The following is a 21938-nucleotide window of genomic DNA, read 5'->3' on the forward strand; positions in this document are numbered from 1 at the left end:
CTCACACCATCAAAGAACTTAACAAGAGCGAGGGAGTGGGAAGGAACAGAGGCAGGAAGGGGAACCGTGTCAGATCACTAACTCCTCCATACATTTTTGTCTTCCGGGTGCATTTCCCATACAGGGGAGGGCACTAAGACGCAAGCAGGTGGGGAGGTCACTGGAGGTGTGAATGACTTTCAGACTCTGAAAAGTTAGCATCACTGGATAGTGTTCGTTTGTTGAAATCAGTAAGCTAAATAGTTTTAATTGGATTATGGATAAAATTAATTGTTACTGTTTTGAATTTTATTGTGTTATTATATTCCTTAGTGGGTTGTGCAAACTGCTGTTGTGAATACACTGGTACCTCGGGTTACATATGCTTCAGGTTACAGACGCCGCTAACCCAGAAATATTACCTTGGGTTTAAGAACTTTGCTTCAGGATGAGAACAGAAATCGTGCTGCGGCAGCGCAGCGACAGCAGGCGGCCCCATTAGCTAAATTGGTGCTTCAGGTTAAGAACAGTTTAAGGTTAAGAACGGACCTCCGGAACGAATTAAGTACTTAACCCGAGGTACCACTATAATGCATTTTATAGGGCAGGGGCACTGGGGGTGAGTTTATGGAGCCAAGGGGGCGGAGGCCCAAAAATGTTTAGGAACAACTGATTTCAGTGAATTTAAAATGCGGAACTGCATCGGCTCAGAGTATTTCTTTTCTTTTAACTAAGGTTGGTAAACCATTGGTTCACTGTAACAAAGCAGGAATGTAGAAGTAGTTGCAAAGCATGGAACAGCGGCAATGAAGAGAAGAGGGGTGTTAGCTGTGTGCTTCACAATTGGCCATCTAATGGGGAGGCCTGGCCAGACCATTAATTCCAGATTCTGAAATTTCTTAGCCACATCACTCCTGAAGAGCCTGGTTCAGATCTTCATCGTGCAAAAGTTCAGATCTTCATCACTATACAGTTCTTCTGGAGCACAACAGAAGGGCCTCTTCTTCAAAGGGAATGGATATGGTGAGGAGGGTTAAAGACATCACACCTTTCCTGCTTCCTCCTTCACAGCTGAACCACTTGTCGTTGCACAGCCCGCCTTAACGCTTGCAGAGGCATCTCAACTATCACCGTCAACGCCAGCCCAACCATGAATGTCATCAGGCAGTGTCCAAGGAACAGATAGAACTGAAAAGATAAGTGCAAACGGAAATAAGGGCAGATCTATTAAGCATAATTGTTCACCTGCACACTGAAATGGAGAATGGCTGTATGCATATTGCTGAAAGGGTTTAACATTGGGACATGCCACTGAGGCGTACTGAAGCTCGCTGAGCTTTAACAGGTTGCTAATTAATCAACTGGTGTTCTCTGCTAGCTCTCACGTGAGTGTTTAACCTTAGATAGGGCTGCCATACCTCCAGAATTTCCAAGACATATCCAGGATTCGTACTTCGGAAATTGGGTCTGGGAGGAATTGATTAAATGTACGGGGAAACCCATGCGTATGGCAGCCCATGTCGGAAGTGTGGTTATTTTGATGACTTTCATAGAAAAATAGTTCAGAAACCTTCAATTGTGGAGGTTTTTTTTTCCAAAAAAAGGTCAATAAGTTTTGTTTCCAAATTTGAAATATGGCAACTGAGCCTTAGATCATGTGATTAAGGTATTCAATTTTAAATCTCCATTTTGAAAAGGAGTTGCCTCTTAGTCTTTTGTTCCCAGGCACAGCCAGAGAAAGATGTGATAATGAAGCCTCACCAGGAGCTACATAGCCTTAGGCTGGAAGGCTAATGCAAGCTATGGGAGAGAAAGAGCTTTGGTTTTTTTCTCTGATCATAATACAGTTCTGCTGCCAAGTAATGTGCTCACCCCCCCCCAAAAAAATACTAGGGTAAATGTGCATAAAAGTGTATATCGTATTTTTCGCCCCATAAGACGCACTTTTTCCCCTCCAAAAATGAAGGGGAAATCTGGGTGCGTCCTATGGGGCGAATGCAGGCTTTCGCTGAAGCTTGGAGAGCGAGAGGGGTGGGTGCGCACCGACCCCTCTCGCTCTCCAGGCTTCAGGAAGACATCCGCAGCCTGGGCAGCCCTGCAGGAGGTCAGGCAGGGATGTCTAGGCTGCGGATAGCAGCCTGCTTCCTGGAGCGTCGGGCGCCCTGAAAGCAGAGCGCCCGGCGCTTCGGGAGCGCATCCGCAGCCCGGGCAGCCCTGCAGGAGGTCCGGCAGGGATGTCTAGGCTGCGGATAGCAGCCTGCTTCCTGGAGCGTCGGGCGCCCTGAAAGCAGAGCGCCCGGCGCTTCGGGAGCGCATCCGCAGCCCGGGCAGCCCTGCAGGAGGTCCAGCAGGGCTGTCTAGGCTGCGGATAGCAGCCTGCTTCCCGGAGCGTCGGGCGCCCTGAAGCAGAGCGCTCCGCGCGCCGGACAGACATCCGCAGCGTGGGGAGCCCTGCAGGGGTTCCCCGCAGGGCTCCCCATGCTGCAGATAGCAGCCTGCCTCCCGGCGGGTGGGACGCCCTGAAGCAGAGTGCCCCGCGCGCCGGACAGACATCCGCAGCGTGGGGAGCCCTGCAGGGGTTCCCCGCAGGGCTCCCCACGCTGCAGATAGCAGCCTGCCTCCCGGCGGGTGGGGCGCCCTGAAGCAGAGCGCGCCGGACAGACATCCGCAGCGTGGAGAGTCCTGCAGGGGTTCCCCGCAGGGTTCCCCACGCTGCGGATAGCAGCCTGCCTCCCGGCCGGTGGGGCACCCTGAAGCAGAGCGCGCCGGGCAGACATCCGCAGTGTGGGGAGCCCTGCAGGGGTTCCCCGCAGGGCTCCCCACGCTGCGGATAGCAGCCTGCCGCCTGAGGCAGACATCGGCCAGCCCCACAAGCTCAGGGAGGTGCAGCGCCCTTCCTCGACCTGGTTTGGTTTCCCTGACCTGCTTTTGGGGGGGAAATAAAGGGAAAAAAAATTTCCTTTATTTCCCCCCCAAAAAACTAGGTGCGTCCTATGGGACGGAGCGTCCTATGGGACGAAAAATACGGTATATTAGTGAAAATAACATACCAAAGTGTACTAGATTATGGAAAACGCTTTGAAAGAATGTGTGTGTTTGCAAAACTTCACACAAAAAATGTGAAATTTGCACTGAAATGGCTGACAAATTTTTAAGAGGAGTTTAAACACACACACAAAATTCAAATTGCTGCAGAAATGCAAGGTATTGAATTGAAAATTTGGAAAATCGAGATCCTGAAGAGAACCAAAATTGACAGATCCATCTATCCTTAATCACTCACCATATTCATGTCCGAGTAGTGCATGGACGTTTCTTGAAGTCCATTATACAACAAAATCAACATTGGGTGGACCAAGTAGCAGGCGTAGCTGATTTTGGCAACCACCGACCAGAAGCCCCATGAAAGCATCCAATTGATGAAACCTAAAAGGTAAAGATAAAGGTAAAGGTACCCCTGACCGTTAGGTCCAGTCACAGATGACTCTGGGGTTGCAGCGCTCATCTCACTCTATAGGCCGAGAGAGCCGGTGTTTGTCTGTAGACAGCTTCTGGGTCATGTGGCCAGCATGACTAAGCCGCTTCTGGCGAACCAGAGCAGCGCCCGGAAACACCGTTGACCTTCCTGCTGGAGCGGTACCTATTTATCTACTTGCACTTTGACGTGCTTTCGAACTGCTAGGTTGGCAGGAGCAGGGACCGAGCAACGGGAGCTCACCCCGTCGCAGGGATTCGAACCGCCGACCTTCCAATCAGCAAGCCCTAGGCTCTGTGTTTTAGACCACAGCAAATAACAAACCTTTAAAGACCCAGTTGTGGTATAGTGGTTAGAGTATTGGATCGGGACCTGGGAGACCAAGGTTCAAATCCCCACCAGTGGCGTAGTGTGGGGGTGCAGGGGGGGCCGGCCGCACCGGGCGCAACATCTGGGAGGGGGGCGCACTCGCACTCGCAGTGCTAAAATCAGTGCTAAAATCCACGGGTTAGGGGGCGCAAATTACTTGCCTTGCCCCGGGTGCTGACAACCCACGCTACGCCACTGATCCCCACTCCTGAGGCCCGATGAGGAGGCTCTGAGAGTGACATTTGCCCCACTGCCCGGGCATGAGGTTCCCCATTCCTGCTCTGTAGAGTACCTCCATAGCCTTCCTCACAGGCAAAAATTATCCACCCCACAGCAATAGCCCACACCGTCCGGTGAGTAGCTTGGTAAATGGCTGTGGCAGGTGAGTAGTCGAGGGGGTCTTGTAACGCATAGGCCAAAGCAACTACCATAAACATGGAAAACATTGCAGAAAGCCATCCGATGGAAGCCTGCACCTGTGGAAACACGAGAAAGAGACGTTTGATTGCATCTTAGTTCATTAGGACAATTCCTCCTGACTCTGGTCATTTTGTCAGATCTGGGAGGGGAAGCGACTTTGCTTCTCTTTCAATGGAATGTTCAGGCCTTCTCTTCCTGTCTCTTCTGTCGTGGACAGACTTTGGTAACATCATCATCATCATCATCATCATCATTATTATTTTGTGCCCCCACAGCTCAGTGCCCTGTGCGGGGCAATTGCATGCACTGCCCTAAAAACAGCGCTGCCTCTGTCAACTGTTAGACCAGGGGCAATTTCATCCAGCAGAGCTTTACTGCTTCTGAAGGCAAATGAGCATAATGGTCACAAATCCAATACGTTCAGGATTGGCCCTGTCCGTAAGAAATCCAGTTGCAGCAGACTTAACTTAAACTTACAATAACTCACAATAAGTCTAATCACTATATACAGAACACCACACCAGAAGGAAAGGAGATAGAAAGAGAAAGTGAAACCCAGGCTCCTTCTGGCCCTAACTTTTATAGTCAGCATGACCTTGACAGAAGAGATAACAGTACCAAGTTTAAGCCAGCTGTACTCAGCTTCTCAGAAGGAATAACCCAAACATCATGAACCTTTTGCTTGTTTCTTTCACACAGAGAAGCTTCCAGAACCCTCTTGAATTAATTAGAATAGGAAAGATCTCTACAAATCAGATCAATACTTTCTGCACTAAGAAATGCAAACTGACATGTTTAGATTACTCGGTTCAGTTACTCAGCTTTCAGGCACTTAATAATAAAATATACATATATTTAAGGCCTGCTGTTTTTAATGCATCATAACCAGTTAGATTAATTGAACAAAATAAACCAACCAATGTAGAGGAGATTTGTAAAAAGTGCTTATTTTATTCCAAAAAACTGCAGATGAAAGACACTTCTCTCTCATAGGAGGGAATTCCTCTTCTAAAACGATGCTTACTATGATATATGCATGCATTACCCAAAATCAAAATAAATTTAGCTTCTTCCTTCATAAATAATAAATAATAAGAATTACTATTATCCCAGCCTCCCTCCCTAAGAAAATAAACAACAAAATTGCAAAGACAAAATTTTAACAACATCTAACAACAACGTCTTGAAACAGTCACAAATCCTCACAATAGAGTAATTTCAAGGTTGTCAGGAACAGAATATTTCAGCCACCAAATACCTGGGTGAATAGGTAAACCAAGGACGCTCCCTGGGCCTTGCATAATAACCACAGGTTACAAATTTAGTTCTGGGGAAGTGGCATGCAGGACACAAAAGGGAGAGGAGACAAACACTTCTCACCCAGCAAGGCAGCTCCACTCAAAACTGGAATATGACATGGCTGTTTTAAAGACTGTGGGTCCCTCGTGTTTTTATGGTGTTCATTTTAACTACAAAGTCTCCCTTAGATGCTGCAACTGCTCTCCTCTCGAGGCTGCTGCTCCCCTTGCCAAAACCTTCCCCATTTATTGTGTACCACAAAACGCGCCAACTTCTCTTGTTGGCTGATCAAGGCTGCTTTCACTCTGTCTCTCCCCAGGTTGCAGTGGAATCACTTCAAGGCAACACTCGCCCCAGTGGTAATATTTTGCACAGCACTTCCAGGTGGCTTGAATATTTGGAATCAAAGGGGCTCCCTCATTTGTCAGGCCAACAAGCAGTGCCCCAGGAACCCTTCATCAACGGCTCACAGCAGTAGAATGATGTTGCTTGTGCTAAATGGACTCATCCCTTCTTGGTTTCATCATATATTGTAATAGCAAAATTAATTCCTTGAGCATGGATCCATCAAGGCACAAGAAGGGAAATACCAGTCGGTCTGGAGGGACTCCAAGGTTTGTGGAAGTATACTTTTTTAAAAAGAAATAAAAACCTTCAATTTGTATGGCTGCCTGTGAAGGCAGGGAACCAAAGACAGGGAACAGAATACAAACCAACTTTTGGGAGAGGATAGAACATTGGGGAGAGGAGGAATGGCGTATCTTGGAAGAGAGCATGATTGGCTGCTGGAACCCTGAACAGGAGCACTCTGCACTGCAGCATTTTTGTTGCAGTTCCTGCTTGTTTTTATTTTTTTATTCCTCATACTGGAAGGAGCCCCCATTATGGGGATCAAGTCTTAGTGATACCTTTCTGCCTTCTAAAAGAAAAGTGTGGATAGTATGACACACACAGCACATCATCCAATTGCATTACAGTGGATGGCATTATCCCCCAGCTGTTGGCCCTGTAAATCTGCCAGTAAGGAGGTTTAGATTGGCTCTTCCAAAGCCCAGAGGATACAAAATCTTTCAGAGCCTTATGAACTACCCTCAGAGCACAAGGGATACCTTAATAACAGTGCATCTAACGTACGAGGAAGATCTTCCAGAGAAATAACCTTTTAAGATCAATGAACTTTAGAAGGAAAAGGGGGTTACGAGAAAGCAGAGGAAAGAAAGAAAGAAAGAAAGAAAGAAAGAAAGAAAGAAAGAAAGAAAGAAAGAAAGTCACACATCTCCACCATCAACTCTGAGTGGAAGTTTGGCATTTCAGAGCATGCACAGAATTCCTTGTAAGACAAGATACCGGTAGTTTGAGAGGGTATTAGTCTCTTGCAGATCATATTTGGTCCCCCAATACATATGGTTCCACAGGAAACGAGGGATTGGGGTGATACCCCACATATTTGGGGGGATCTGAGACCAATTGAAGACAGTCTCCCTTCTCAGATGGAGTGGAGTTTGAGCCAATAGTTAAAGAAGCTCCATCTCCGACATAAATGGTTGAGACAGCCAATCAGAAATTGCTCAGGAGAATGGTCCCACCTTCCTAATGGGTTTTGACAAAAGAGCCAGCCAGTTCAGACCAGCTGGTTGTTGTAAATTAAAAAAGGGGGTGGGTGGGTGTTAAACTTGGGGAAAGGATCAGAAAAAAACAACAACAAATGCATTCTCAGGAGGGATCCAGAGTTCCAGATATTCTGAGTGGCACTGTTGGTCATATTGGAACACAACACAAACCTCACCAAGCCTGTACCAGATTTCTTTGGAGGGTGCCACCACAGTTAAAATGGTTTAAAATCAATACACATTTTGTTGTGCAGGTAGGTTCCCAAATGTTTGTTAAACACGCAAACACGCCCTCCATTTACCTTGTTCCTTAGGACTGGGGTTTGCTGCTGGTTCATGTACAACCCAAGAAGAATGCCAGCTAGAAATGGACCGTATCGGCAGTAAGGTTTTGAGTAATACTCTGCGAAATACATCACAGTAGCCGTTTTCCTGCAAGCATATTGGAAACGGGTTATAAAAAGATTATATGGAAGGCTTGAAGGGAGATAAAGAGCATTAACTGATAACTATTCCTAACTAAAAACATTTGGCAGATGACTCAAATGGAACGATTCTCCTGAGGTAAAATATATGAGAACCAAGTCTGAATGTTGCTGCTGTTAACAAACGTGGCATAACCCAAGTCTTCTGCTCTGAAAGGAAGTGTGATAGCACCACCTGTTTATTTGCTTCTCAAAATTCACAGGTTTTGCCTTTTTTAAAAATCGGTTGGGAGAAAAACACATTAGACAGATGAAGTGAATCAGTCAGATGAAATCTCCATTAAGGGCAATTTTCTTCTCAGGGTGCCATTCTAACTTCTGTTTCCAAAAATTCAAGAACCTCCGACATACCCCATAGCATGCAGAGGGTTACTTTCTCTTGATTAATTAGATTCCTGACTGCGCTTTGGATCTCTCCCAGCATATTATTGTGACCTATTATTGAAGGGGGAAGTTTCCAGAACCTTACCTCATATCACGAGGATTTGCAACAGGAAGCCTGTAGAACGATGACAGCAGGGCTGTCACTGTAAAAGTCGTCAGGAACAGCAAAGTCCCCAGAATTATAATTCCTTGCTTGCTCCTGCCAAAACAATAGAAATATAAGCAAAAATAGAAATATAAGCAACACATGGGGCCTTTTGGGGGGACGGACTTTACATTATCCATTTAAATGATAAAACACTTAATAACAAAAATCTCTAACCTTTATATTCAAAGGGTTGCTTGAGAGAGCATGTATTTCCCTGTTATAACTGAAGTGATACTAGTTTTCCAAGGGGAAGCAGAATAATTCACACTCTAATTACCCACAGGCATGCATTCAGCTTGGAAGAAACAAAGCAACAGACCAAATGGGTCCCATTTGGTACCGTTTTCTCATGTTCTAAAAGAAATTCACAGAGAAACAGATGCTAAAAGATAAGTCCAGTCAAAGGCGACTATGGGGTTGCGATGCTCATCTTGCTTTCAGGCTGAGGGAGCCGGCGTTTGTCCACAGACAGCTTTCCGGGTCATGTGGCCAGCAGGACGAAACCGATTCTGGCGCAATAGAACACCATGACAGAAACCAGAGCGCATGGAAACATCGTTTACCTTCCCACCAGAGCGGTACCTATGGTATTTATCTACTTGCACTGGCATGCTTTCGAACTGCTAGATTGGCAGGAGATGGGACAGAGCAACGGGAGCTCGCCCCATCGCGGGGATTCGAACCACCAACCTTCTGATCGGCAAGCCCAAGAGGCTCAGATGAGCAGGACTCTGATCCGTGCCTCCCATGTGGGGTGGAGGGGTCTTAGATCCCTCTGGTGGCAGCAACAGCAGAAGGCTGGGCAGGCTTTTCTGGAAACTGTCATTCTTCCTTGTCCCACACCCTGTTTTAAATGTGCTATTTATATTTGACTTCACTTAGCAATGATGTTTTTTTATTTGAATTTTTTTTGTTAACTTTGGGTTAAATATGTATTCTGTAGTAGACTTCCTTTGCAATGTTTTATTTTGAAATCTTTAAGATAATATTTTAGTTTTCTGTTAATTATGTTGCTTTGACTGTATACTCTATATTTGACTATCCTCAGAAATGTTTGATTCTGGATTGTTTTGTTGATGTTTTAATATGCTGCAAACCGCTTTGAGGGTTTTTCCTTGAAAATACAAAGCGGTATAGAAATGAAATAAATCAAATAAATAAATTACGAGGAAACCTCATGGTGGATGTTCATTCCCGAAGAAATACTCACCTCATGGAAATATAGACCAGCAGAGGTGTTGTGAAATAAAACTGGAAATCATTTGCAAGGTACCACGTCCATCCGTTACACTGAAAACCGGGTGGGAAGACAAATGCATACTTTTAATATATATTATTTAAAATATATATTATGATACAATGCCCCAATAAATAGTCCATCGTACAGACTTACTGACTCTTGCCCAGCGATAAAGTTGTTGATCAGCAGTAGGTTGGCCCACCATGTTCTTCTACAGTTATCAACCTCGAGTTTCGAGAGCTCCCAAAATGTCCCCCAAGGAGCGACAGAGTATAAACCAATTAAAAGGCACAAGGAATATATATGGAGCGGCTGAAGCCTACAAATACAAGAGCAGAAGTGGTCGGGTTGCATGCAGACACACAATTTTCAGCACGTTGTTAAAGAAATTCAAACCTGATTGCATTTGCAAAGCAGACTCCCTTCCCTTAAACTTCATCCCTGCATTCCTTTGCAAGCCCAGCTCAATAGCAAACGGGAGTAATTAATAGTACAGTGGTACCTCAGTTCTCAAACTTAATCCGTTCCGGAAGTCCATTCCAAAACCAAAGCGTTCCAAAACCAAGGTGCACTTTCCCATAGAATGCAATGCAAAATGGATGAATCAGTTCCAGACTTTTAAAAACAACCCCCAAAACAGCACTTTAATATGATTTTTACTATCTAAAGAGACAATTGATCCAGAAAATGAAAGCAATAAACAATGTACTGCAGTCACAGAATCAATCAATCAGTAGCTGAACTGGGTTCCACACAGCCACAAAAACACAACAAAAAAGACGCAAAAACAGAAATGCAAAATAAATAGCAAAAACAGGCAGACCTCAGTTAACACCCAAAACAGAAGTGTGGCACTCAAGACAGAGCACGTTCGGCTTTTGAAAAAAGTTCCCAAACTGGAACATTTACTTCCAAGTTTGCAGTGTTTGGGTTCCAAGTTTTTTGAGTACCAAGGCGTTTGAGAACCAAGGCACCACTGTATGTCTCATTTTTAAAAAAGAGAGAGAGAGAGAGAGAGAGAGAGAGAGAGAGGAAGGAAGGAAGGAAGGAAGGAAGGAAGGAAGGAAGGAAGGAAGGAAGGAAGGATCTTTCTTGCATTTAGACTTCCTGGGAATCAGAATCATATAATTGTAGAGTTGGAAGGGACCGTGAGTGTCTTCTAGTCTAACCCCATGCAATGCAGAAATCTTTTTGCCCAACATGGAACTTGAACCCGAAACCCTGAGATTAGGAGTCTCATGCTCTAATGACTGAGCTATGCCAGGCCTAGTGAAAAAAAAGTACTTTGCAGCTGAACTGTTCCATTTAAACCATTAATCTAGCTTCCCTTCTCAGGCGAATGTTACGATGCTGATGGAAAATTCAATGTTTTTTAAGTTCAATGTTTAAGACACAGTTATCCAACGTCATGCCTTCCACTAGAATTGCAACTTCCATCACCCCCAACCATTGGCTGATGGGAGTTCTGGCCCAACAATATCTGCTGGGTGTCACGTGTACTATCTTTGGACAACGGTAGAGGCTTCAGGCCCAGGCGCCAAATGCCCACCAGATCTCTCTATATGGCCCTTGAGTCTCTCCCTCTCTTCCCAGGACTGGCTCATTTACCAGTCCTACTCAATTTGCCTAGTTAGAATGTGTCCTTAAACTGTGATTAAGCCTGCTGTGTGCCATGATGGAGAGTTGCATGCATGTATGTGCGTGGCCTCGGTCCAGTATATCTGAAGGAGCGTCTCCACCCTCATCATTCTGCCCGGACACTGAGGTCCAGCGCCGAGGGCCTTCTGGCGGTTCCCTCACTGCGAGAAGCCAAGTTACAGGGAACCAGGCAGAGGGCCTTCTCGGTAGTGGCGCCCGCCCTGTGGAACACCCTCCCACCAGATGTCAAAGAGAACAACAACTACCAGACTTTTAGAAGACATCTGAAGGTAGCCCTGTTTAGGGAAGCTTTTAATGTTTGGTGCATTACTGTATTTTAATATTTTGTTGGAAGCCGCCCAGAGTGGCTGGGGAAGCCCAGCCAGATGGGCGGGGTATAAATAAATAAATAAATAAATAAATAAATAATAATAAAAACTCGCTGACTTTTGCATAGCTGGAATGTATTATACTGCACAAAGGGAAGAGTCACACTCATTGCTGCACCCATATTTGCCTCTGGCTCCACCCTGTGGCCCTTGGAAACGGGGCCCTCAGGATGAAGAATGTTCCCCACCACTGGCCCAGGCTATTAATATGCTAATATACCCACAACTCCCTCAAACTCTTAAATAGCGGAGGCAAATATCACCTCAGGTACCAGCATGGCTAATGACAAATGACTTTCTTCATGCCCGTTTTGCTAAATGGATCAAACCCTCACAAACGGTTACCGGAAAAATCGGCGCCACAGGTACTTTACTGTGAGGCGAAAGGTGATCCGTTTTTCAGAGAGTTTCAACATGTTCAAAAAGGACTGGCAGCTCAAAAAGCCACTGAGGAGAAAAAGAACTGAGGTTTAATTGCCTGTTCTAAAATGCCTGTCCTTCAGTTTCCTTTCCAAACAGAGGTATTCAAAGTGACGAACAAAAACAAGCCCCCCCAAAATTAAAAATAAACTCAAATGCAATAATACAGGAAAACACACAGCGTTACAATGTTGTAATACCCAAAACTAAATAGCCAGAATGAAGTAGAATGAAGTAGACATCACAATGTAATAAGCAACTGACTCAAAATCCTGTTGAAAAATATATGTCCTCAGACATCATGAAACAGACAAGGAGGAGGCGCAGTTTGTGTGATCACAGTAGTTGGTGGTGAAGGTGCCAGTTCAAACAACCAGGGATCCCACGCAATCCTGGCTGTCTGAGCTCACCAGCAGTCCCATGTGATCCCTATGGCAAGGGATCCCATAGGGGTAAGGTGCGAACCTATGGGGCAAGGTGAGGCAGTTGCCTCAGGGCAGCAGGCTCTGGATAGATGGGAGGGGTAGCAGATCTGGCCTCCCTCCATGGAGTCTGCCCTAGGCTTGTTGGCCTCTGTTGCCGCCATGCGCCTTCTCCCCCAGGGGCAGGGCAGGTCAAGTAGGTGAGCAGCAGAGGCAGGCAGCATGGACTACCAGCAGGATCTATTGTCCTACAGATCCTGCATGAATAAAACACCTGTTGTTGTCCAATGCTTCTTCAAATAATTACCAGGGAATAATTCTCATGTTCCATCTTTATAGACTCGCAAGGTTCACTACCATGAGATGTTAGATGGTTATTTTTTTATTTAAAAATAATAATAGAGGGAGAAAAACGTCTAATAACATCTGACTTAAAGGTAAAGGTAAAGGTAAAGGTACCCCTGACCGTTAGGTCCAGTTGCGGACGACTCTGGGGTTGCGGCGCTCATCTTGCTCTATAGGCCGAGAGAGCCAGCGTTTCTCTGCAGACAGCTTCTGGGTCATGTGGCCAGCATGACTAAGCCACTTCTGGCGAACCAGAGCAGCACACGGAAACACCATTTACCTTCCCGCCGGAGCAGTACCTATTTATCTACTTGCACTTGACATGCATTCAAACTGCTTGGTGGGCAGGAGCTGGGACCGAACAACGGGAGGTCACCCTGTTGTGAGGATTTGAACTGCTGACTTTCTGATCGGCAAGCCCTAGGCTCTGTGGTTTAGACCACAGCGCCACCCGCATCCCCTAACATCTGACTTACCTGATGAGAAAAAATGTGTCAACGCCTAAATAAAATGGTCCACTTAGAGAAAATACGTAAACAGGGCTTTTAAGCACTTTAGCTTCCCATTCCAACTCATTATCTGTGGTAACATATAAGAGAGAGAGAGAGAGAGAGAGAGAGAGAGAGAGAGAGAGAGAAACAGTCAGGAGATATTTGGGAATCTACTTAACTCAAGCATATCTCTGCAAACGAAGAGAAACATGGAACAAATCAGGTCCAATTGTGTCTATGCTTTTTTTTAAAAAAATAAGTTCCCTTCCTCTCACTTAATACCTTTCCAAAGCAGTTTACAAATATTAGGAGTTCAAATAATGAGTCTTTGAATGTTCAGGCTATGGCATTCATACTTTATATTAGGCTAGACTTTGCAAATACAGTGCCCTACTGACGTTTTCATGTCTCTTCGAAGCTTACAGGAACTATTTGTTAGACAGAGGATGTTTTGAAATGTTAGAACTGCTGCTCCTCTCCAGCTAAAAAGGATGAGTGTGTGTGCCTGTCTTGAAGATTGAAATATTGTATTGAAATTGGGGCAACCCAGAAAACAATCACACAACCTCCTGTGCCCATTCAAAGGCGAGGAAGAAATGAAACAAAACACACTGTAGTGTGATTGTCCTCCTTGAAGACTGAGGTGCTGGAATGAAAATTGGCATGCGTCTGGTGTCACTAGATGGAACTAGATTTAGTTATATCTGGGACACTGAGTCAGCAGTGTCCTGTTGTTGGTTTGTTCTTGTTCAAGATAGATAATGAAGTTCTTGTCAAAGTTCTTAACTGCTGTGCCCTTAATCCTTCTTTTACAGAATGTATGTTCAGGAAACCCTTCCAAATTTTATTGATTTACAACATTTATATCTCACATTTCCAAAATGTCCAAGGCAGCCAAGAAAGACAAAGAAACACACTATATCTCAGAGGTGAGGAGAACTCACGGGCTTCTAGATATTGTTGTACTCCAGTTCCCATCAGCCCTGGCTAACACCTTCAGTGGATGGGAATTATGGGAGTTGGAGTTCAGAAACATTTGGAGAGCCACAGGTTCCCTGCCTCTGAAATTACACACACACACACACACACACACACACACGAGGGAAGGAGAGAAACACAGAGAGAGAAATAGAGAAAAGCTGTGAAATCCTATCAACCAAAGTTCAGAAGCAAACAGGTCTTCCACAGTGTGGGGGAAGAACATCATATTCTTCTCTCTGAAGCAGAGAATCACAAAGTTTTGGTTTGGTCACTGAAAAGGTCCTTTCCAGTTCAAACAGCAGCTCAGCCTCCCTATAATCATTCTTAAAATATGTGAAATGCACTGAATGAAATATGTGAAATGCTCTGAATGAGATATATCAAGTGAGGATTCTCATTGTTCTTTACAACTCTCTTTTGAACAAATCTCATTGCCTCTACATAACTGATCGCCCTGTCAAAAAAAAGAAAAAAACCACAAGCCAGGGCTGTTTAGCAGCAAGTCACAGCCCATGAACTGCAATCCCGGGTGTCAAATATGGAATAAAACAGCAGTTGAAATGAGTAGTGAGTTCATTTAGAGAACACTGTGTATATCTGCCTTTGTAGCTTCAGCTCCTACCTAAATTCTGCCACGCTGTCATTTGACTTGTATGCCCAGAAATTACCCACAAGAGACTCAGCGCTCTGATACCATTTAGAGCCAAGGAGACTTCTTTACAGGGTTTCATCAGCCAAATGGCTGGGAGATGGTTTTGCAAGGAAAAACACTTCAGAACGCAGTCCAAGGTACCTAAGAATATTAAAGCAGCAGAAATTAATTCATTATACCATGTAGATTATACGTGTTCTGCCAGGTAGAGTGAAGAAATAGTCCTTTTTCGAAAGCAGGTACGCACTTAACTCTGTGGGGCTTACTTCTGAGTAGACATGCATGGGATTGCATTTTAAGACTGGCAGATGCTGGGGGATAATTAATGGACAAACAGCTTCCAAAACAAACAACAGTGCTTTTCTTCCAGCTTCATAGGCTGCAGTTGGAGTCACATCCATTTGCAAAGGGGAAGCCTGTGCAAAGATTTTTGCTAGCCCCACAGGACTTCCCTCTTCTCTGCTCCGGAGGGTTGGGGGGAGAAACTCAGAACAGATTTGGGGGGGGGTGCGAGCGGAGGAGAGATGGAGATGGTTCCTTGGTGCTACACAGAATACAATTCAATACCTTTCAAAATTCGTTTTGTGTAGATTGCCACAGAGAAACCTGAAATGGAATTTTTAATCCTCCTAAAATTATCCTGAACCTGAACCCAAATGAACCCTGTGGGAGTTGAAGATTTCAGGGCTGGCTTCCTCCCGCCTCCTTGCCCTCGATTCCCTCTGTTGCCTTTCCTACTATCTCAAAATAGATTGTAAACACCTTGGGACGGAGACCTGCTGTCCCCACGCCCCGCACTCTGTGATGCTTCCTGCTCACAGTAGGTGCCATAAAAATAATTACCAACATCACCATTAATAATAATGCAATGCCTACTTTGCTTTGAACCATCAAATGCGGCCAACGCTGCTGATACAGGTTCATGACTATGTTTCCTCTCTGCTTTTGATTCGCTTGCATCTCTTTCAACGAAAGATGTGCTCCCGTAATTTGCGGGAGGCAAACCGTCCGATGGCAATTCATTGAGCTTAGCCTTCTCCCATACATCAGCGGTGTAAATGGTTCCAATGATTGGCAAGATGATGAAGGAAACGCTAACGAACCTGGAAGGGAAATAGAAATTCATTACTGCAGAGTGATTCTTGCTCCTGAGAGGCACGGTCTTCAGGGTCAGTTTCATGGCTGGGCTGCGACGTCCGCGGTCAGTACTTACAAACAAACCGCTACAAACACATCAATAGGGAAAAGGTTCTTAGCGCATCTGGCCACAGTCGGGAATGAGGCCGTTGAATTCACAGCGAACAGAGATGGAAAAGGCAATAGGAAAGAGATGGTCTTGAATTTAAATACACCTGTCAAAGGAAGAATAAGTTAATAATTTCACGGTCAGGACAATGGAGCCTTTTGTGATCACAGTTTTTACCAGCTTGTTCAACAGAACAAATGGAAACATTTGCTCTTTTAAGTCCCAGAAAGCGTTTCTATTCGGCACAAAGGTTTTAATGCACATTTTCCAAAAAATTATAAACTTCTAGTGGCCTTAGGAAATGAATCTCTCACATGAATTCCCTTGGTTGTTTCACCTTCCTTGCAGAAATATGGAAGAAAAGGAGTTGGTATAAGCCCATGAGAGGTCAGTCTAAGGGCCAAATTGCAGGTGACCAACAGTGACCTAGGTCTTAGAACTTGAGGTCTGCTAAATGTTGTTGGACCCCAGTCAGCATGGCCAAGGGTCAGGGATGATGGGATATGGAGTTCTTCAGCCGTTGGAGGGTGACAGGATGGGGAAGGCTAGCATACAGCGCAATCAGAAAAATAAAAGTATCCATTCTCCCTTTCAAAAGTACTTATAATGTTGTTTTTCCTGTTCTTTGTAAAGAACAAAGAGGCCAATGAAAAATGAGGAGGAAGAAAAATAGGAGTAACGACTTAAGCACATTGTAGGATTCCCCAAAAATAGACCAGAGGCAATTGTATTTCATCCAGCAGAGCCTTACTGCTTTTTAATGGGGGGACGCAGGGGTACTCGTACCCCTAAACATTTTGTGAATCTAAGTTTGGCCTCATTTTGGGGCAGTATTTCAATATGAGTAGGAAAATGAGAGTACCCTTAAACATTTCTTAAAGGAAAAAAGCACTGCTGCTACTGAAGGGAAATGAGCATAATGGTCACAAATCCAATAAATTCAGGATTGGCACTGTTCATAAGAAATCTTAGACTTACCTTGAACTTACAAGAACTTATAATAAGACTAAACTTTAACATTAAGCATACAGAACACCACACCAGAAGAAAGAGATAGAAAGAGAAAGTAAACCCAGGCTCCTTCTGGACTATTAATACAGTCGGCATGACCCTGACAGAAGAGATAATAGAACCAGTTTAAACCACCTGTACTCAGCTTCTCTGAAGGAATAAACACCAGAAACACCAAATAAACCCAAACACCAGAAACCGTCCGCTTGTTTCTTTCACATAGAAATAAACCTTCCAGAACCCTCTTGAACTAAGCAGAACCGGAAAGATCTCTACACATCCGATCAATACTTTCTGTACTAAGAAATGCAAACTGACAGTTATCTGTGGAAATGGGGTGTTATTTATTTTAGATAGTAAGCACGGGAGCTTTGAAGGAGAGCAAAAGTAGATCCGTCTAGGTACACACTCTAGCCTGTTTGTAATGTCATGTTAAACCACAAACAATGTTTGACTATGGTTTATGAACATCATGCTGGTGCACGAAGTCTGCACTATTCTGCTTCGGGTTGCGCTAGGAGCAACAAACCATAACCTTTGGCTTGCCATGTCATCTGAATTCAGACCCGTGGTTTGCTTCTCTCCAAACTTATATGTTTAATTACCAGATGCATGTACTGACATTAATGTTTCTGTGGTGTGAATGGATGGTGGCTCATGGTTACTATTAGTATTCTCCATATATTATTTCCTTTTCTTTATTTTCTTTAATAATTCCCCCCTTTGTTTTCTTTGTTTAATCTGCAAATAATAAAACTCATGTTAAAAAGCATGAGTCACGGTTTACACACGGTGTGTGAACTCAAGACACGTTTCATAAATCCACACACATTGGATCTTCAGTTCCACCTACAAGATGTTATACAGCAACAAGCAACAAAATCACAGTCAATTTACCTAGCATGGCCAGTGCCGTAATTTCTTCTTCCTGGCAGGAACTGGGGGCACATAATCCATTGTAGTAATCAATTCCGTCCTAAGAAGTAGAATGCTTTTCAGTTCTCTTGTTGCAACAGGTTTAAGAGAAAATAGAGATACTGGCAAAGGTAGACAAATAGAGTAGATACCCAAGATGCACTGATTTCAAGGGCATTCTGGCAAAACTTGAAAAATACTGAGATTCTGTACATCAGCGGGACAGGAGGATTCACCAGAGGCCAGGCTGTCATGCAGCCAGGGACAGTTACAGATCTGCTCTGGGGTTTAAAAATACAGCCCAAGACATTTTGCTGCCTGTGGTGCAATAAGAAATGGTGCCCCTTGCCCACTCCCTGCCAGTAAAAATGCAACCCCAGTAAATTAATAAAACTAACAATTCGCTGCTCTTCCCTGACACTCAAAATGAGCTGTCTGAGGGGCTGAAGTCAAAGTAGGAAAGCCTGCTAAAAATCCTTCTTTCTGTATAATTATTAAAAGTTACAGGACTTGCCAGTTAGGTATGAATTCCATTTGTATCCTGAGCTTTTTATCTTCAGAATAAACCTGTAGCCTAGAAGGCAGTGCTTTGCTCACGTATGAGTGGGCATTTGAGACCAGGTATTTAAGATTTTAATTTATCAGAGCCCTAACAAACAGCAGAGATAAATCTTTTTTTGTTTTGTTTTGTTTTTAGGGGGGGGAATCTACTGCCTTGTACAAGAGCCTACAATCCAGCCCCTCGCTGAAACTTTAAAGAGCACCGTTTCAGATTCTAAAATAATTGTGCATTTGGAGTTTAAAGTAAGTTAGCTTAAGATCAAAGAAGGAAAGTTGGCTCTGCCCTCTTCCCCCCAACATCCACATGTGCCCTGTGGCTATCAATGACTACCGTTAACTTCCTTAATTTATTTTAGGATTCCTGCCTAATTTTGGATTATACCCTCTCCCCTAGAAGTCCCCCTATTTCATTCCACATTAGTCAGCGTGTGCCCCAACCTTCCAGAGCAGTTTTTAAGGAGTACAGGGTGCGGAGAGGAGGAGACAGGACACTTTCCACCTATGAAATTCCTTAAGGTAACTTATCCTCACCTTGGAATATTACTTCTGTCTTCACCAATTTTACCTCTGTCTTCACATGGAGTCTCTCTCTTTTTTTGCTGAAGAACCTTTGGGAGTTGCCCTTCCAACACAGTCATTCAGCCAACCCAAAGTCACACACCTGCTGTACTTGGAGTTTGCAGTACTGCCCTTGGAATCTTCCGGAAGGTGCCTCAGCAGAAATGCATTCAGTGTAAGATCCCAGTCTGTCCACATTCCCACCAAGGACATTGCTGCCAGGTTTCCCAACAGAATCGTACACTGTGAAATCAAAGCAAGGATGCTGGGCAAACTACACATAGTCCACCCATAAACTGACCAAAGGAAGGATGCAATGAAAGGAAGGGGACCAGAGGCATTTTGGGGGAAATGAGAGGGTTCAGCTGCCTGCACCCACCGCTACTCTGCCAAATGCTTTGGTTGGAATGGTCCTAGGTAAAGGTAAAGGGACCCCTGACCATTAGGTCCAGTCGTGGCTGACTCTGGGGTTGCGGCGCTCATCTCGCTTTACTGGCCAAGGGAGCCGGCGTACAGCTTCCGGATCATGTGGCCAGCATGACTAAGCCGCTTCTGGCAAACCAGAGCAGCGCACAGAAACGCCGTGTACCTTCCCGCCGGAGCGGTACCTATTTATCTACTTGCACTTTGACGTGCTTTCGGACTGCTAGGTTGGCAGGAGCAGGGACCGAGCAACGGGAGCTCACCCCGTCGCGGGGATTCAAACCGCCAACCTTCTGATCGGCAAGTCCCAGGCTCTATGGTTTAACCCACAGCGCCACCCGGTCCTACTTTTTCCTAATTTGGTTATTTATACTTGCATTCTGATACCCTAGGACATGGTAGTTAAGGATGGGTTCCCCAAAGCTGGCATTAGCCTGGGGATGTAGCAAAGGGTCCTGATCTCTTACATCTGCCTTAGAGAAGAAGTTATGCCTCTCCCTGAATACACAGAGAGATGGACAGAACTCGATAGACTGACTGGAAGGATCCGAAATCGACGAGATCAGAGATTTATAGAAGATTGGGAAAAGTTTACAGAATATATGCATAAATTAAGTGATAATCAAATAACGTTTGTAAGTTTTAATGAAGCTCTGTAAGAAGAAATGTTAGAATATGAGTAAAACTAAGAATTAATTTATAAAAATAATTGAAGAAAGGCTTTAGAAATGTGTAAGAAATTAAGAAGGGAAGGAGTATCAGGCAAGTTGAGGGAAGTCCAAAAGAGAATGGATATAAAAAAGATGTATGATTTGTATAAATTTTGTATTGGAAACATTGAATAAAAATAATCTATATAAAAAATGAATACACAGAGAGATGGAGACAACCACTGATATTCAGCCTAGTTAATAGTTGTGTAGGAAAATGCATCACCTGGGTGATTATTCTTACCCAACTGCAATGAAAAAGTAACGCCAGTAAAATTCTTCCATCCGGCAAAGAGATGGAGAATTCTGGTGGTCATTAAGACCATGCTGGCCACACACATCCCAACTTCCAAAAGTTGTCAGTCTACCTAAAATGACATTATTGGTGACTGGCAGGACACAGTCTGTTGTCAGACAAGTCCCACCTGGGTCCAAACCCCTTAAAAATGGACTGCGGCCAAATGGTCCCTGTCCCACAAATCCCATCCAACGACTGCTACACGTGAGCAGACCAGAAGCCTGTTTGTAAGCAGGTGTATTCGGATAGACTTAAAATGAAAGGTTCCTTGAAGCAACATTCTGCCTCTTCTGCTTGTCTTCTTCCTTACTTTTTTATTAATAATAAACTTCATAAAATTTGGCTGGTGTGGTCTTGAGCGCATTTTTGCCAGAGCCTCAGGGTTAGTCTAACCCCGCATGCACCTAGCTCATCGGTCCAGGCTACATTTTTGTATGAGAGGGAGTTGGTTTCTGGGGAGTGACGGATACGGATGAGCCTATATCTGTTTCCCTTTTAAGAATTTGCCTTGGATCCCAGAAAGCATTCCTGCCTGGGCGAAAGGGTTGCTAAGAGGGGTGAGATGGTAACTTGTGGAATTCAGCTGAAAGATTGGGGGGGGGGGACAAAAATTAGTTGGTTTTGCCTGTCATTGGCTCTGGCTGCACCTCCTATTGGTCTTCCTGCTGTTCACTCTAACCTTTCCAATGGACAACAACGACCACAGCTAATATCACGATTGCCGCTTTAATTATATGTATTTGAAATACTTTTTAAAGCCACATCAAGAATCCCAGTTAGTAGGTGTGGAGATACATATTTCAAATAAATTAACAGGCCAAGAAAACTCAAGCAAGCACACTTTTAAAATATTCTACTTACTCCTTACGGCGTAAGCTTTGGGTTCTTCTGCATTCAGGTCAGAAAGGAATTCTGTGACGTCTTCCCAACATCCAAGAGTTATATTTATTGCAACAGAAGCAAAAGGCAGTAAAAGAAGCAGGAGGAGTTTGAACCCAGAAGCCATTTCTACACCTCGTTTACCTCTAGACTTCTTCCTTTAGGCCTGGCGGTATATATAAGGGCCTCAAGCCAGTTGCCTTAGGTGAGAAGACAAGGCAACCGCATCTTAATTGAAAAAGGATCACTTCGCCTTGCAAAACAGATGCAATGCTGTGGAAATTGCACAAATAGCGTGAAAAAGGCTCTTTGCGCCTCAGTGTTTTCTCAGGTTGGATGAGAAAACACTTCCTCTGTGCTTTTTAAAATCACCTGCTGCAATTTGTTACAGAGATCAAGGCAGGTGATTGTTACCTTTCTATGGTGCTCTCTCACCACAATTTCAGAACCATCACTTAAGTATACACTTCCGAAAATTTGACATAGGATTACACACAAAGCTACAGACCAGCTTCAAGAATATATCTGAATGAACATATTCAACTGCCTAAAATTGTACTTGATTGTGGTGGCAGGGATAAAGCTTCTGG

At 44.4% G+C, this 21938-nt stretch overlaps 1 protein-coding gene and 1 long non-coding RNA gene across 2 annotated transcripts in view; one reads left to right on the top strand and one right to left on the bottom strand.

Moving 5' to 3' along the window:
- The window catches only part of LOC310827216, a 114696-nt gene that overhangs the window by 25657 nt on the left and 67101 nt on the right, over positions 1-21938 (top strand). The window lies entirely within an intron of this gene.
- The window catches only part of LOC310827627 (O-acyltransferase like protein-like), a gene marked incomplete at its 5' end in the record, with an annotated part of 24179 nt that continues 2241 nt past the window's right edge, over positions 1-21938 (bottom strand). The window contains 14 exons of the mRNA XM_083703787.1: positions 1-1167; positions 3263-3405; positions 4116-4299; positions 7455-7584; positions 8107-8220; positions 9380-9459; positions 9563-9728; positions 11782-11883; positions 13100-13202; positions 14718-14888; positions 15624-15850; positions 15961-16099; positions 17902-17980; positions 19142-19281. Of these exons, the coding sequence (XP_083559913.1) occupies positions 1045-1167; positions 3263-3405; positions 4116-4299; positions 7455-7584; positions 8107-8220; positions 9380-9459; positions 9563-9728; positions 11782-11883; positions 13100-13202; positions 14718-14888; positions 15624-15850; positions 15961-16099; positions 17902-17980; positions 19142-19281 (1901 nt within the window). The 3' untranslated portion in view covers positions 1-1044. The remainder of the gene's footprint in view (positions 1168-3262; positions 3406-4115; positions 4300-7454; positions 7585-8106; positions 8221-9379; positions 9460-9562; positions 9729-11781; positions 11884-13099; positions 13203-14717; positions 14889-15623; positions 15851-15960; positions 16100-17901; positions 17981-19141; positions 19282-21938) is intronic.

This window comes from Podarcis gaigeae, assembly GCF_964106915.1.
Source record: "Podarcis gaigeae genome assembly, chromosome: 11".
NCBI lineage: Eukaryota > Metazoa > Chordata > Lepidosauria > Squamata > Lacertidae > Podarcis > Podarcis gaigeae.